The sequence below is a fragment of the Lactuca virosa genome, chromosome 4, assembly GCF_052849685.1.
Source record: "Lactuca virosa cultivar CGN04683 chromosome 4, Lactuca_virosa_CGN04683_v6, whole genome shotgun sequence".
Lineage (NCBI taxonomy): Eukaryota > Viridiplantae > Streptophyta > Magnoliopsida > Asterales > Asteraceae > Lactuca > Lactuca virosa.
The window spans coordinates 576,706-591,578 of record NC_136429.1 but is presented as its reverse complement, the minus strand read 5'-3'; the positions used below and the strand labels follow the sequence as shown (position 1 = coordinate 591,578).

At 37.7% G+C, this 14,873-nt stretch overlaps 1 protein-coding gene and 1 long non-coding RNA gene across 6 annotated transcripts; both read left to right on the top strand.

Moving 5' to 3' along the window:
* The first annotated feature begins 2,895 nt into the window (after positions 1–2,895).
* Positions 2,896–9,022, top strand: LOC145169110 (protein MEI2-like 4). 4 transcript variants are annotated; one of them, XM_079087683.1, is made up of 17 exons: positions 2,896–3,125; positions 3,208–3,344; positions 3,470–3,761; positions 4,288–4,448; positions 4,541–4,586; positions 4,670–5,011; positions 5,083–5,486; positions 5,582–5,740; positions 5,916–6,032; positions 6,126–6,277; positions 6,358–6,443; positions 6,519–6,899; positions 6,982–7,615; positions 7,682–7,766; positions 7,871–7,939; positions 8,025–8,204; positions 8,288–9,022. In XM_079087683.1, the coding sequence occupies exons 4-17, from the start codon at positions 4,371–4,373 to the stop codon at positions 8,429–8,431; spliced, it is 2,877 nt and encodes a 958-aa protein (XP_078943809.1). In that variant the 5' UTR covers positions 2,896–3,125; positions 3,208–3,344; positions 3,470–3,761; positions 4,288–4,370; the 3' UTR covers positions 8,432–9,022. The 4 variants fall into 4 exon arrangements, with proteins under 4 accessions (XP_078943809.1, XP_078943810.1, XP_078943811.1 ...); XM_079087684.1 differs by adding an exon at positions 3,958–4,054 and having other exon boundaries at positions 2,896–3,344; XM_079087685.1 differs by having other exon boundaries at positions 2,896–3,344; positions 6,522–6,899.
* Positions 9,023–13,907: 4,885 nt separating this feature from the next.
* Positions 13,908–14,468, top strand: LOC145109664 (uncharacterized). 2 transcript variants are annotated; one of them, XR_013709123.1, is made up of 4 exons: positions 13,908–13,933; positions 14,019–14,198; positions 14,282–14,363; positions 14,450–14,468. It is a non-coding gene; the product is annotated as an uncharacterized LOC145109664 (long non-coding RNA). The 2 variants fall into 2 exon arrangements; XR_013709122.1 differs by lacking the exon at positions 14,450–14,468 and having other exon boundaries at positions 14,282–14,366.
* The last annotated feature ends 405 nt before the right edge of the window (positions 14,469–14,873 follow it).

The window sequence follows — 14,873 nt, the reverse complement described above, 5'->3', positions numbered from 1 at the left end:
CCACATTTCGGATCTAGAAGGTGTGACGAGGCTGCGAGGGGATAAGATCCAAACTCACGACGTGAACAAGGAGTTTTTCACGACGTGAGGAGTCATTTTGCCACCTTCGGAAGCTAGAAGACGGATGACAAGTCTACGAAGAGATAAGCTCGAAACTCACGACGTGAACAATGAGTTTCTCACGTCGTGAGGGTCCAAAATCCTTACTATAAATAGCAGGTCCGACTTCAGCTATTCCTTACACCATTTCCCTTTCTCCTCTCTCCTTTGCTGAAACCCTCTTGCATCCCGAGCCCCGACGACCTCGTACGCTGACCGTTTCTGCTTAGATTACATAAAATCACGCTATTAAGGTGAGTTTCACGGCCCCACTTTCTAATATTTCGGGGGAAAACGCATGCTAAATATTGTATATACGTTATTATTATGTCTATATGATAGTATATTAGTATCAACATAGATAGTTATAATAACCGGGATATAGTTATTTCGTATCTGAAAATATACAACTATCGTAAAGTTGTTAGCATGTTATTGTTATAGTAGTATACTAATGTAGATCTTGAGTTATACTTAGGATTCTATATATATGTTGTGTGCGATATAGTTCCAGAGTTATACTCGGAAGTTCTATATGTTAATTGATAAGTATGTTGTTATTATTGGTTTTATGTCAAGATAAAACCAGGTATGTTATATGTTGTTGTTATTGGTTTTATGTCAAGATAAAACCTGGTTTTAATTCTAATTATAGTTGTTGTACTACCGCAAGGTGTGATCATTCTACTACCGCAAGGTGAAATCCTTGTACTACCGCAAGGTGTAATCCTTCTACTACCGCAAGGTGTAATCCTTGTACTACCGCAATGTGTGATCCTTGTAATAATAATAAGAGGTATAAAACTAAGTCATACAGTCGCAGCTACAGACTAATGGTAGCATAACTTTAGAAGCATTATACTTTGTCGATATACAAGTATGAATGTTAAGTATAAGTTTCCCAAAGACTTATACTCTAAGTATAAGAATCTAGTAGGTATATTACTTGTATATTAAGTAGAACACTACACCTATCCCACTTACTCGTATAGAATTGAAATAGATTTATACGTAGCGGTTTTACTCGTATAGAATTGAAATAAGATTTATACGTAGCAACTTTCGTTTGTATGGAATTACAAACACTTATAATCATAGTATATGAGACTTATAGGTAAACTACTTATTTGGTAAGTAAACTTTTATATCTAGGATATATATACTAAACGTTGGAGAGTTAAAATGATACTTTCAAAACTATACTTTTGAACTTGGAAAATGTATTATTTTTATATGGAGTCAAAACCTGTGGACTCATCAACTTTATGTTGACGTATTTTTAAATGCATGTGTTTTCAGGAAGTTGATAACTATGATACGAGAAATGATGTTACACTGCCCGGTGTTTCCGCCGACGGTCGGGGTGTGACAACAGTTTTGGTTTCAGGTACCTTAAGTTTTCAGATAAGGAGCTCGGGACGATCGCATCGCATTCACCCATATTATTCCGCATTACGTGATCTTTGGGATTAGACTCTGATATTTATTTTAAATGAAATGTTTTCAATGTTTGGGACAAGGTTACTAAGTGTTTTCTTATATTACAAATGAAATTTTTGGTCTTGAATTTTGGGATGTTACAAACTGCTTGATTCAAGCTGCAAGAAAGAAGAACAGGGGAAAACAGAGATCAAGAAAAACAATGGAGGGGTATTTTTGTCCAACTTTCTGCTGGGACTTTTATTGAACTCAAAAACCCATCACGGTAAACATCAAACAAAGATCCTGTATATACAAGAAAAAAACAAACTAACTAATTGATTTTATCTCTAAATTGCAGGAAATGATAAAACTAGGAAAAATAAAAAACAAATAACTCTAACAATTGGATATTCCGGATTATTCCAACAATATGAAGATCCAAACTCCAAATGCATCTGAGAATGCAAAGGGTAAAAAATATTTGAATCCAAATGGCCTGATATAGGATCACAAAGGCCTTGTAAATCAAGATAAACGAGAGGGTCAACACTTGCTGCATTAGTATTTGACCAGTCAACATCGGAGTGACATGCTTAGAAGGAGGATCCTCAGTGGAAGACTTCACAATGGAAAGGGATGAAGCATGATTCTGATCAACATCAATTAACTTTGGACTCCTAGAAAAATATCGGTGAGGGGTATAAATTTTCCAACAAGGTTGAAGGAGTTCTTTATCAAGAAAAGTAACTGTGGTGCAAACTATGTGTGTGAGTGAGTGAGTGAGAGAGAGAGAGAGGGAGGGAGGGACATGTGCACAAGAGATATAATTTATTGAATTTTATCAATTTATTAAATAAGTTACCGGTAGTTATAGGTTAAAGGGACCAAAAGAAAAGGTCATAGCTAACCTTATGCCTCATAAAGCAACACAAATACTTTAAGGACTAAATAAACCAATCCTAGAAACTTGGTAGGGAATTTATGTCATTTTCCCTAAAAAAAAATTCTATATGTTGAGTATTGGTGTTTATGATAGCATTCAATGAAGACCCAATATTTTCAACTTATATTTAAACCGGATGAATGAGTGGATTTAGTTTATAAACCAAAAATTGACTTAGCATTAACTCCAAGTGATTAAACCAAACCAGTTTGCCGTCAATTATGTTCAGAAACTTAAATTTGTTTGTAATCGATGATCAAAAACCGAATTACAGATGTATATTATATGGTTAATCGCAAATGTCTAAAGATAAAGAAAATGGAAGGAAATTAAGTATATTTGTGTGATTGAAAGAAGGTGAGTGTTGGTTAATTTAGGGGTTGAAGATGTCAAATTATACACAAGATAAAGAAACACACTGGAGATGTGTCTGTGTATAGTCATAACGAACCAAACAAACCGGCGTGTGTTGTGGGTGGCTAACGGCGTTGAATGTAATAACGGCAACCTGCCCAACCCCAACCCAACCCAACCCAACCCGATCTATCTCCCTCTCTCCTCTCCTGTTTTCTCTCTCTCACACACATGACATGACGACATGATCATCTGGGATTTTCATTAATCTTCGTGAACTTAGGAGCAGGAGTCTTCTTCATCTCCGGTCTTCAATTTTCTTCACTTTCTCTCTGTTTCAATTTCTTTGTTTCTTTGTTTCTTCTTTTTTTTAATAATTCTTTCGGCAGATTATTCCTCTCTCTCTCTCTCTCTCTATCTCTCTCTCTCTCCCCACACACACACACTCTCTCTCTCTCTCTCTCGACGGGGGGAGCGGACTGAGGGCGTGGGAATCTCGCCGTTAAACGCAGAAAGACCTCCGCAGGTTCGTACGCTCCCTTCTTTTTAACATTACAGGCAGACAGATGGGGTTTCTTGTGAGTTAAAATTGATCAAGACTTGTGATATTTAAATATTCAGCTAATTTCATGTGGTTAACGTGCAATGTAGGGAAAAAAAGTAGAGAGAGAAAGACAGAAAACACACAGACACAAGGTGGAGAGAGATAGAGAGAGAAAGAGAAGAAGGCATCAAAGGAAGCTTTGGAGGTTCTTGCACGGCACAGAAACCTAGATCCCTTCTCCAAATCTCCTTTCTCCCTTGCCTTATGCCGTAATCCATTCGATTTATCTCTTTCCCATTTAATCCTTTAAATTCTCTATCTCTCTCTATCTCTCTGCATCTCCATTTCATCTTCGGAAATTCTCTCTTGATCTCTTATGTCGTTTTTAGTTTGATAAAGGTGCGTGCTTTTCCTTTTTTTTTTTTTTTTTTTTTTTTTTTTTTTTATCTTTACCTTCTCACAATTTTTGTTGCATTTCATGATCCTTTGATCCGTTAAGTTTGAACTTGTTAGTTTTTTTTCTCTTATTTTTGAAGAAGAGAAGACAAACTATCCAATTTGATGCTTAATTCTGGGGTTTTGTTGTTGATTTCAGCTCCAAAACAATTTTACTTGTTAGATCGGCTTTAGGTTTCACGGCTGTTGATGTTCAACTCCAAGGCAGCTCTACTTGTTACATAGATCGGCTTTAGGTTTCATAGCTCTGATTCTCAACAAAGATGCTTCCTTTTATGTTTCTTCGGAAAAATTAATTGCGTCTTTCCTTAAACTGCTGAGATTTTAAATTCCTTAACAAAATGAGCTGTCGTTAATCAATTTTGAATTTTAAGACTTGTCAGTTTGTTTTTCTGAAATTTTGTGGAAGCTGACCTTTTATTGGCCTAAATTAATATGAAAATCATAATCCCTTGCTTGTAATTAATAGGAAGTTGGGTGGTTGAATTGAATTGGTGAAACCCCAAAGGAAAGAATTTTGTGTTTGTAGCCTTTTGAGGGTTAAGCTTAAGCATGCCATCTGAACTAATGGACTCACATGGTTTGTCCCCATCTTCGTTCTTATCCGAAGAGGTGCAACATCCTAATGAGGTACTGCTGTATCTCCTTCCCCTTGCATTGTTTGTTTCTTCCCGATCAGGTTTTCTTTTCTTCATTTGTATAACTTCCATTTGCATTTGCAGAGACAAATTGGGTTCAGGAAGACAGATGGTATGCCTGACAACTATGGTGAGCAGTGATGGATACTTAAAACAAAAAAAAAAAAAAAAAAAAAAATCTTCATCAACTGATATTATGCGGTCTCTTTTCAGGTCTAAAAGATGGCAACGTATATGCAGTTGGTGACAGTTCGGTTGTGGAAAAACAAAAACAGATGTCATCTGATTCTCATATGTTGAAGCGCTTTGATGTCCCTAATCTTTACCGTAGCCAAGACCATAATAAAGTTCATATTAGCTTATTAGAGAATAACACAGTGGGAGTGGGAGCAGGGAGAGCAGCTAGCCATTCTTTGAGGAGAGCTGTTGATAGTGATAAAGGAAACAGATCTAATCTGAACATGGAACATAAATCTTATTATCTTAATGCTATGGGTGATCACTACGAGAATGGCCTCTTTTCAAGTTCATTATCGGATCTTTTCAGTAGAAAATGTAAAAGTTACCCTTTTCCATTTCCATTGATGTTGTTATACACGGAAATTTATGTTTGTTTGTGTGTGCAGTGAGATTATCAGCAAATAATAATAATAATGGTATGTATGGTCATTCTGTTGGAGCTGCTGCCTCCCAGTATGAAGAAGAGGAACCATTTGAATCTCTTGAAGAGATTGAGGCCCAAACTATTGGGAATCTACTCCCAGATGATGATGATTTGCTCTCTGGGGTGACTGACGGGCTTGACCTTGACTGTAAAGTGCAACAGCAACCAGGCAGTGGTGATGATGTGGAAGAATTGGACTTTTTTAGCAGTGTCGGGGGGATGGAGCTGGGAGAAGATGGCGGACAAAGAAATTATGAAATTTCTGGGGAACAACACCACCCCCATGGAGAAAACCCATCAAGAACACTTTTTGTGAGAAATATCAACAGCAATGTGGAAGATTCCGAGTTACGCATCTTGTTCGAGGTATGTATGTATGTTTCTTTCTTTCTTTCTTTCTTTGTATTTGGATTATATATATATATATATATATATATGTATTGATGTTGATGACTGTGCAGCAATATGGTGAGATCCGCACTCTGTACACAGCCTGCAAGCATCGTGGGTTTGTGATGATATCGTACTATGATATAAGAGCAGCCCGACGAGCCATGCAAGCTCTTCAGAACAAGCCATTGAGGCGTAGAAAGCTTGACATTCATTACTCCATTCCGAAGGTTGCTTTTTCCATCCTTGTGTATGATACGGTTTAGTTCATGGTCTTGTTGTGCCTAAAGACCCGTTGGTTTCAGCTTATCTATACGTCAATGTGCTATGATGTATTATTATATTAAAGAAGTTGTTATATTGCTATAGTCTTTTGATTATATACAGTGTTTTTTTTTTTGTCAGGACAACCTCTCGGACAAAGATGTTAATCAAGGCACTGTTGTGATATATAACCTGGATTCTTGTGTTTCTAATGATGAACTTGGCCGTATTTTTGGTGTCTATGGTGAGGTTAAGGAGGTAAGATTGATTTTGCGATTATTGTGTTTTGAGGTGAGTGTGAGTTGGTGGTAGTATAATAATAGTTCTCCTGGGAATGGGATGATGATGCAGATCCGTGAAAATCCACAAGGAAGTCGTCACAAGTCCATAGAGTTTTATGATATTAGAGCTGCAGAAGCTGCTTTATGTGAATTAAACAAGAGTGACATTGGAGGAGGGAAACAGATGAAGCTTGAACCCAGCTGTCCCGGTGGTTCTAAACGGTATAGCTGGTTGTAAGTTTTTAACCAACATTCTTTTCTTATTACTATATATTTATAGATATATGTGTTGATGTTAACAGTCCATTTCCCGAGCTGGATCTTGATGAAACTAGTGCGTTGTTGCAAATGTGTAGCCCTCCTACTGATTTCACAACAGAAATATCTGGTATGATATCTGAGTCACACCACTCTTGGTTGTAATGTACCTGATGTAGATTTTGATCTATTTATTTATTTTTAGCAGGATCAGGTTCACATGTTCGAGTTAACATGGACAATGGAACTCGGTTGGGTGTTCATTCTGCAACTGCTGCTGCCACTCAACTATTAGATGCCGAACTCCAACATCAACATCAACATCAGCATCAACATCAACATCAACGTGGCATCGGTATTGGCATCATCCCATCACTGAAATATGATTTCAGGAGCACACCAAATTACCACCCTCACTCACTTCCAGAGTATCAAGATGGCTTGACCAATAACTTTCTATGCAATTCTCCTAGTACCATGGCTGGCAGAATGTCTGAAAGGGTGGCGGGAAACAGGCAGCAGCAGCAGTTTAACAGAATCGGTGGCGGTGGCTCAATTGGACGCTCACTTGAACTTAATGACACTGGTAAGGAGGCTTGTATCTATATATCTATATATCTTGCTGAATCCAGATCATGATTTGACTCGGTCTCTGGTATCTATCTCAGTGTTTGGCAGCTCTGCTGGGAATGCTGCCACTCATCCTTACATGTGGAATCCTTCTCCCTCTCCACATAGCCATAACATGATGTGGCCCAATTCACCATCTTTAATAAACGGGGTCGGAAATGCTCATAGTGCTCCACTGGTGCATGCTCTTCCCAGAGCACCAACTCATGCCGCCAACACTTTTCTGCATATCAACCAGCAGCAGCAGCATGTGGGATCCGCACCCTCTGTGAATCCTTCTATCTGGGATAGACGCCACTCTTATGCAGGGGAATCCCCTGAGGCATCAGTTTTCCATCCAGGTTCTCTTGGGAATATGAATATGAGGGTTCCAGGTCTGGATTTTGTGTCTCATTCGCATAATATGTTTCCTCCTCATATGGGTGACCTGCCAATTCCATCAAAAACCATCCATCATCAGAATAATGTAATGTTTCCTACTCGAGGACAACTGATTCCTATGATGGGTTCGTTCGATTCTTCTTCTTCTTCTGGTGACCGGGCTAGAATCCGTAGAAATGAAGCCACTTCAAATCAAGCCGATACCAAGAAACAATTTGAACTCGATCTGGACCGTATAATGCGTGGGGAAGACAGAAGGACCACGCTCATGATCAAGAACATCCCTAACAAGTATGTATATTTTATTTTATTTATTTATTTCATCCATTCATTTTTATTGAATGTGGAAAACTGCAGGTACACTTCTAAAATGCTGTTGGCTGCAATTGATGAACGCCATCGTGGAACATACGATTTTATCTACTTACCCATTGATTTCAAGGCTAGTACATATCAACATATAATTTTTTTTTTTTTTTTTTTTTTTTTGTGTGGTAGAAATAGAATGGCATAGATTAACAAACAGTATGCTGTTTATGTTGGCAGAACAAATGCAATGTGGGTTATGCGTTCATCAACATGACTGAGCCTTCCCTTATTGTTCCGTTCTATCAGGTATGTATGTGTTTTACTAAAAACTAGCCTAGCTACTGCTAGTATTTGATTAATGAATGAAAGCATGAATTACAATTTACAACAGGCGTTTAATGGGAAGAAGTGGGAGAAGTTCAACAGTGAAAAGGTGGCATCCCTTGCATACGCTCGCATACAGGGAAAAGCTGCACTGATTGCCCACTTTCAGAATTCAAGTTTGATGAATGAAGATAAACGCTGTCGCCCAATCCTTTTCCACACTGAAGGTCCAAATGCAGGGGATCAGGTAATGCCATTGTGCTTTTAGTTGCATTCTTGATTGATTTCTTCTTATAATGTATGAATTATGATGTGATGTTTGGTATGCAGGTGCCTTTTCCGATGGGTGTTAATGTTCGATCTCGAGTCAACAAAAGCAGAAACAGCAGCACAAATGAGGATGCGGGAAATGGTGAGGCCTCTTCAAATGGCGGGGACTCATCTTCAGGTTCCACAAAGGATTTTGAGTGCTGAGAAAGCCCAAGGCTGCTGCTCCTTTTTGTCGTGCTTGCTAAATGCTAACCTTCTTCTACTTCTACTTCTACTTTTACTTCTACTTCTACTTCTTCTAGATAACAAACAACAAACAAACAAACAAACAAACAAACAAACAACATTACCATAATTAATTGAAGCCAACCCACCTCAAATTTTCTAATGTACATTGAGCCATGGGTGGGCCCAGGAGGGAAAGAGCAGCTTAAAACAAATGACATTCTTTTTCTGTACTTGTGGTGCTGACTGAGAAGAAGCTTCTAAATTTTGGGTTGTTACTTGCAAGGAGAAGAGGCTTATAGATTTTGATGAATTAAGAGGAGGGTACCCTACTGATTTATAGCAGTTGATAGGCAGACCGGGGGAGGGGATCACATCAACAAAGCCTCTTATGGTCTGATAAATCGAGTATCCTGTTTTTTGACCCTAGAGCCCTCCCCTTTGCTTCTATCATTTCTGCTTCCTTTTTGTCCATGTTCATTTTTGCTTGACATTTTTTTGCATTTTGTTTTGGAGAAGCTTGCATGAAATCCTTGTTTTTTTAATGAAGTTTTTGAACAATTTGTAGTATATCATGCTTGATTTGTTTGCTTGTTTTGGTTCTTGTTAAAAATCAGGCAAAATCGAATAACCATATTAGGTTTTGATCCCCACATTTAGCAACAAAAGCTGTGACCGATAGGTTCTATTGATCAATGATTAAACTGTTTTTTAATCTTTTGAGATCATGAACACACCTGAGATAAGACCCAAATAACATACTATTCAGCTCTCATCATGCATAAAATAAATACACATCTTTGCCAAAGATGATGAGGTGTCCTTCAAATGTTATCTAGGTATAAATCAGATGAACTAGTGATTCGTAACATTCTAGTCCATTGTGAAGGGTGGGTTCATGTTTTTGCGAGTATGAAAAACTTTCAGAATAATGGAAGAGACTCCTGATTTTCTCCATGTTAGCCTTGTAATTTGGCTAGGCTGAAAAGAAATGCAAACATGATTCACAATGTGGACATGATCATTCATTTTCATGGAATACAATGCATAATACGTAAACCTATATATAACCAAAACTAACATTTATCTCTTACAATTTGTTCCCAAGTGTTTTTTTGTAAATTCAATAAAGAAAATGGTACGAAATATTGACAGAAAGAAAATGAGGGGAAGGAAAATTATCTTTATTCCGTGTTCCCGAGTTCAAAGGAAATGAAAGAAAAATTTTAAGTTTTTGTGTTCCTGAGTTGGGAGGGAAAAGAAAATAAACTTAAAGATTTTCTTTTCCCTCATTTTCTTTCCAAATCCGCCCATATTAAGAGAAAATTTTGGAATGAAAATATGACTTCAAAATCTTTTCCTTCCCCTCACATTCATTCCATTAATAAAACTTGGGAACACGATTTCCCTTCGACATCCCTCACTTTCTCTCCTTTTCCATCAATATCTCTCTTTAAGTAGAACTCGAGAACAAGGCGTTAGAGAAAAGATAAGAATAAAAAGAAGATAATAACATAAATTATCCCTGATGATGGCAAGGATAATATCAATTCCTACACTCCCCCTCATGCCGGAGCATGAAGATTATGAATGCCCAACTTGATTGCAAGATAATGTAGATGTTCTGAGCCTAATGGTTTAGTTAACAAATTTGTTAACTGATCATGAGAGTTAATTCGAATTGGTGTGATTTCTTTTGATTCTATTTGTTCTCTCACAAAGTAACAATCAATCTCTACATGCTTCGTTCGCTCATGAAAGACAAGATTATGAGCTATGTGACATGCTAATTCATTGTCACACAAAAGGGGTGTCGGCTTATTTATGTGCTCACCAAAATCCACCAGCAACCATCATGTCCAAAGAATCTCACTAACGGTGGTAGCCATTGCTCGATACTTAGCTTCTGCTGACGAACGCGAAACGACCGTCTGTTTCTTTGATTTCCACGAGATTGGTGCTCCACCCAAGATTAATAAGTATCCAGTTCGTGATTGTCGAGAGAAAGGACATTCCAACCAATCAGAGTCGTTGTAGGCTATTAAGTTTGTTCCTCTTTCTTTTGGTAAGAATTTGCCTTGACCTAAATTGGTTTTGAGATATCTAAGCACTCTTATGGAAGCTTCCTAATGATTTTGTCTAGGATCACAGACAAACTGGCTTAAGACATTAACTGCATACGTGATATCTGGTCTAGTTGCTTGAAGGTATAGAAGTCTCTTAATTAGACGTCTATACATGCTGACATCAACTGGTTCATGTTCATCTCCCTTATCGAGCTTGAGGTTCTGTTCCATTGGAAACCAACTAGGTCTGCAACCAAGTAAACCAGTGTCCAAAATGTCTATTGTATATTATTGTTGGCTTAAGACAAACCATTATTTGATGCGTGCTACCTCAATTCCCAAGAAGTTCTTCAGGTTGCCAAGGTCTTTAATGCTAAAACTCTTATCAAGACTGGACTTTGTGCTTTCGATCTTCTTCACGTCATTACCAACAATAATAACGTCATCAACATAGATTAAGCCTGCCACAAAAGTATTCCTGTTTTTGTGAATAAAAAGGGAATGATCTGCGTGTGATTGACGAAAGTCCAGATTGCAAAGAGTAACGATTGCAAAGAGTAGCTGTGAATTTGTGATACCAATTTCGGGAAGCCTTTTTCAACCAATTCAATGATTTCTTAATCTTGCAAACTCGAGTATCATTCTCTTTTCGAAAGCCTTGTGGTACCTTTATATATATCTCCTCTTCCAAATCACCATGCAAGAAGGTGTTATTTACATCCAACTGATGTATGATCCAATCGTTCTTTACTGCCATTGTCAATAACACGCGAACGGTTACAAGTTTGGCCACCGATGCAAATGTGTCATGAAAATCCACACCTTCCATTTAAGTATATCCCTTTGCTACGAGCTGAGCCTTATATCGTTCAACGTCCCCATTTGGTTTGTACTTAATTTTGTATACCCACTTGGAGTCTATTTCCTTCTTTCCATCTGGTAAGTGTTCAAGTTGCCAGGTTCCATTTTGGTCAAGTGCACCGACTTCTTTTCTCATTGCTTCTTTCCACCGTTCATCATGCACGACCTCACTGAAAGACTTTAGCTCATTGTGTGTAACAATGGCAACTAAGAATTCTTTGTGAGTCTTAGAAAAATTACTATAAGAAACATAGTTAGTAAGAGGATGCACCATTGAGGAAACAAGATTGGCTTCAGGTAGTGGATGATGTATCGATGGGGGTAGTTTAGTTTCATAGTTGTTGAAGCGTGCATGTTGCGTTTTGGTTCATTTTCCCCTTTGATTATCCACACCATCACTTTCTTGGGTTACTTCCAGATCCGTTTGCATGGGAACATCATCAATCTATATGGGAGGGTCACATAAATTGGGTGACTCAAGTTCTTTCTGATCTGATTCATTTGCTACCACATGATCACTTGTGTAATCATCGTGAGTGCAGCTCTCGTCGGCTTTCGGAAAGTGATGAGTGGAGGGTGATGTTTGATGGTCCGGTGTTACACCTTCAATTGAAAATTGAAATATTTCATCCCGAATCTCCTTATTGGCGTGTATACGTCTCATGGGAAAATCATGTTAAAGAAATTTAACATCTCTTGATATGATTAATTTCTTGTGTTCCATATCATAGATTTTATATCCCTTCGTTCCTTGTGGATACCCAACAAAGATCCCCGGTCTGCCACGTGGTTCGAATTTGTCTCTGTTTGTTTCGTGCTTCGATAGTACGCTAAACATCCAAAGATACGCATGCAATCATAGCTTGGTTTACGATTGTATTGTATTTCGTAGGATGTGACACCATGAAGGACCTTGGAAGGAAGACAGTTGATCACATAAGTGGCTGTTAAAATGCATTCCCCCTAAAACGTTTTTGGCAAGTTTGCTTGAAATCTAAGGGCACGAGCTGTTTCTAGCAGATGTCTATGCTTGCGTTGTACAACCCCATTATGTTGTGGGGGTGTAGGGGCATGATGTTTCAAGTATAATGCCTCCACTTGCATAGAATTCATGCATTTTGTTTGAGACAATTCTCCCCTGTTGTCACACCTTACCCATTTGATTTGTTTTCCGAATTGTGTTTTGACTATCTTGTGAAAATCAATGAGACAAGCATTAGCTTCGTGTTTATGTTTAATGAGAAACGTGTTGGATTAGGTGTCTAAGCCCATAAATATAATTGGTATGTACTTGACCCGGTAGTAGCATGGTCCATTTGGGTTGCATTCAACAAAGCAATATGTTAGGAAGGATATTTGAGTAAGAGGTTATTTATGATTTATTAATATATTATAAGTATAATATATTAATTGAGGAATCATATTATTTAATTAGTATTGGTCAATAATTAATTTAAGAATTAATTTAGTGATCAAAAGAGACTAATTAAAATGATACATATGAGTTGGGCTAAAGATCCATGGTTTGATTTGTGATGGGCTTATGTGTTAATCCATGAAGTATTTATCCAAATCAAATGGATGGATCATGGACTAAATGTGTATGGATTAGGGTTACACATGACCCTTGATATTCTACACACACACACACACACACACATATATATATATATATATATATATATATATATATATATATATATATATATCTAAGTCCAAAATCACACCACTTGTTTTTAAAAGAGTGAGAACCGATTTTAGAGTCTCCATAACCTCTCTGCATATCCATCCTAATTGTTCTTGGTGTTTTGTGATTCCATTTGAGGCATCACACTTGGGGTGCTAAGCTTTCTTGAGGCCAAGTTATTCAAGCTACTACACAAGGTAATATTCTAACTAGTTTTTATGATTCAAATATCACCTTGGATTCTAGTTTGGGCTTCATGCTTTGGAAAATGTTTATTGCATGTATAATTAGAGAAAACTTAGATCCAAAGCATTAGGGTTGTATGTGTACCATAGGAATGTTAGAGTACATAACACCCAATAGTGGTATCAGAGCCTAAGATGTTTTCTAGTTGTATTGATGCAACTGTATAATTTTCAAAGCTGAAAAAACTGCAAAACTAGATTCTGCCAGGGCCTACTCGACGAGTCCATATATGAACTCGACGAGTCCATATATGAACTCGACGAGTAGGTGCCTTATGATGATGAACTCGTCGAGTTCATAAGTGCACTCGACGAGTTGGACTGTCAGTGGGCATAATCTTCGAGTTTTTGGCATGTTTTGGATTAGGAACATTACCACAAACTGTTTTGGTTTATAAAATTCGATTTTAATGATATGGTAATGTTAATCCCCATCCAATAACATGATGTTTGTCAAATTCTAATATAACTACTTGATTTTTGTGAAATACTAGTTATTTGTAAAATTTGAAGTTATCATGTAACATGAACAAATTAGGTCAAGTTGGTAAATAATCATCCTATCATAATTGGATTAGTTAATTTAATCTATATGTGTTCCCTTATTGTTCCGTTCTATCAGGTATGTATGTGTTTTACTAAAAACTAGCCTAGCTACTGCTAGTATTTGATTAATGAATGAAAGCATGAATTACAATTTACAACAGGCGTTTAATGGGAAGAAGTGGGAGAAGTTCAACAGTGAAAAGGTGGCATCCCTTGCATACGCTCGCATACAGGGAAAAGCTGCACTGATTGCCCACTTTCAGAATTCAAGTTTGATGAATGAAGATAAACGCTGTCGCCCAATCCTTTTCCACACTGAAGGTCCAAATGCAGGGGATCAGGTAATGCCATTGTGCTTTTAGTTGCATTCTTGATTGATTTCTTCTTATAATGTATGAATTATGATGTGATGTTTGGTATGTAGGTGCCTTTTCCGATGGGTGTGAATGTTCGATCTCGAGTCAACAAAAGCAGAAACAGCAGCACAAATGAGGATGCGGGAAATGGTGAGGCCTTTACGTATTATGCATTGTATTCCATGAAAATGAATGATCATGTCCACATTGTGAATCATGTTTGCATTTCTTTTTAGCCTAGCCAAATTACAAGGCTAACATGGAGAAAATCAGGAGGTTAAGTCCTGTCTTGGGAAGTGTTTCGCTATGAAGGACCTCGGAGAAGCTGCTTACATTCTATGGATAAGGATATTGAGAAACAGGAGTAAAAGACTAATAAGACATAGTCAAACTACCTACTTGGACAAGGTGTTGAAACGTTTCAACATGCAGGATTCCAAGAGAGGAGAATTACCTATCCAAAGCAATGCCAGACTGAGTAAGACTCAAAGTCCGAGTAGTGATGCGGAAATAGTAGAAATGAGTCGAGTACCATATGCTCCTGCTGTTGGCTTGATCATGTATGCTATGACATGTACTCGCCCTGATGTAGCCTTTGCATTGAGCATGGTTAGCAGATATCAAGGGAATCCTGGTAAAGCTCACTGGACTGCGGTAAAG

Excerpts from the sequence above, each read along its gene's own strand:
- LOC145169110 (XM_079087683.1), top strand. The coding sequence starts at position 4,371 with ATGCCATCTGAACTAATGGACTCACATGGTTTGTCCCCATCTTCGTTC. Across the intron at positions 5,741-5,915 it reads TTCATTACTCCATTCCGAAG|GACAACCTCTCGGACAAAGA; the intron begins GTTGCTTTTTCC and ends TTTTTTTGTCAG. Across the intron at positions 6,278-6,357 it reads TGTCCCGGTGGTTCTAAACG|TCCATTTCCCGAGCTGGATC; the intron begins GTATAGCTGGTT and ends TGATGTTAACAG.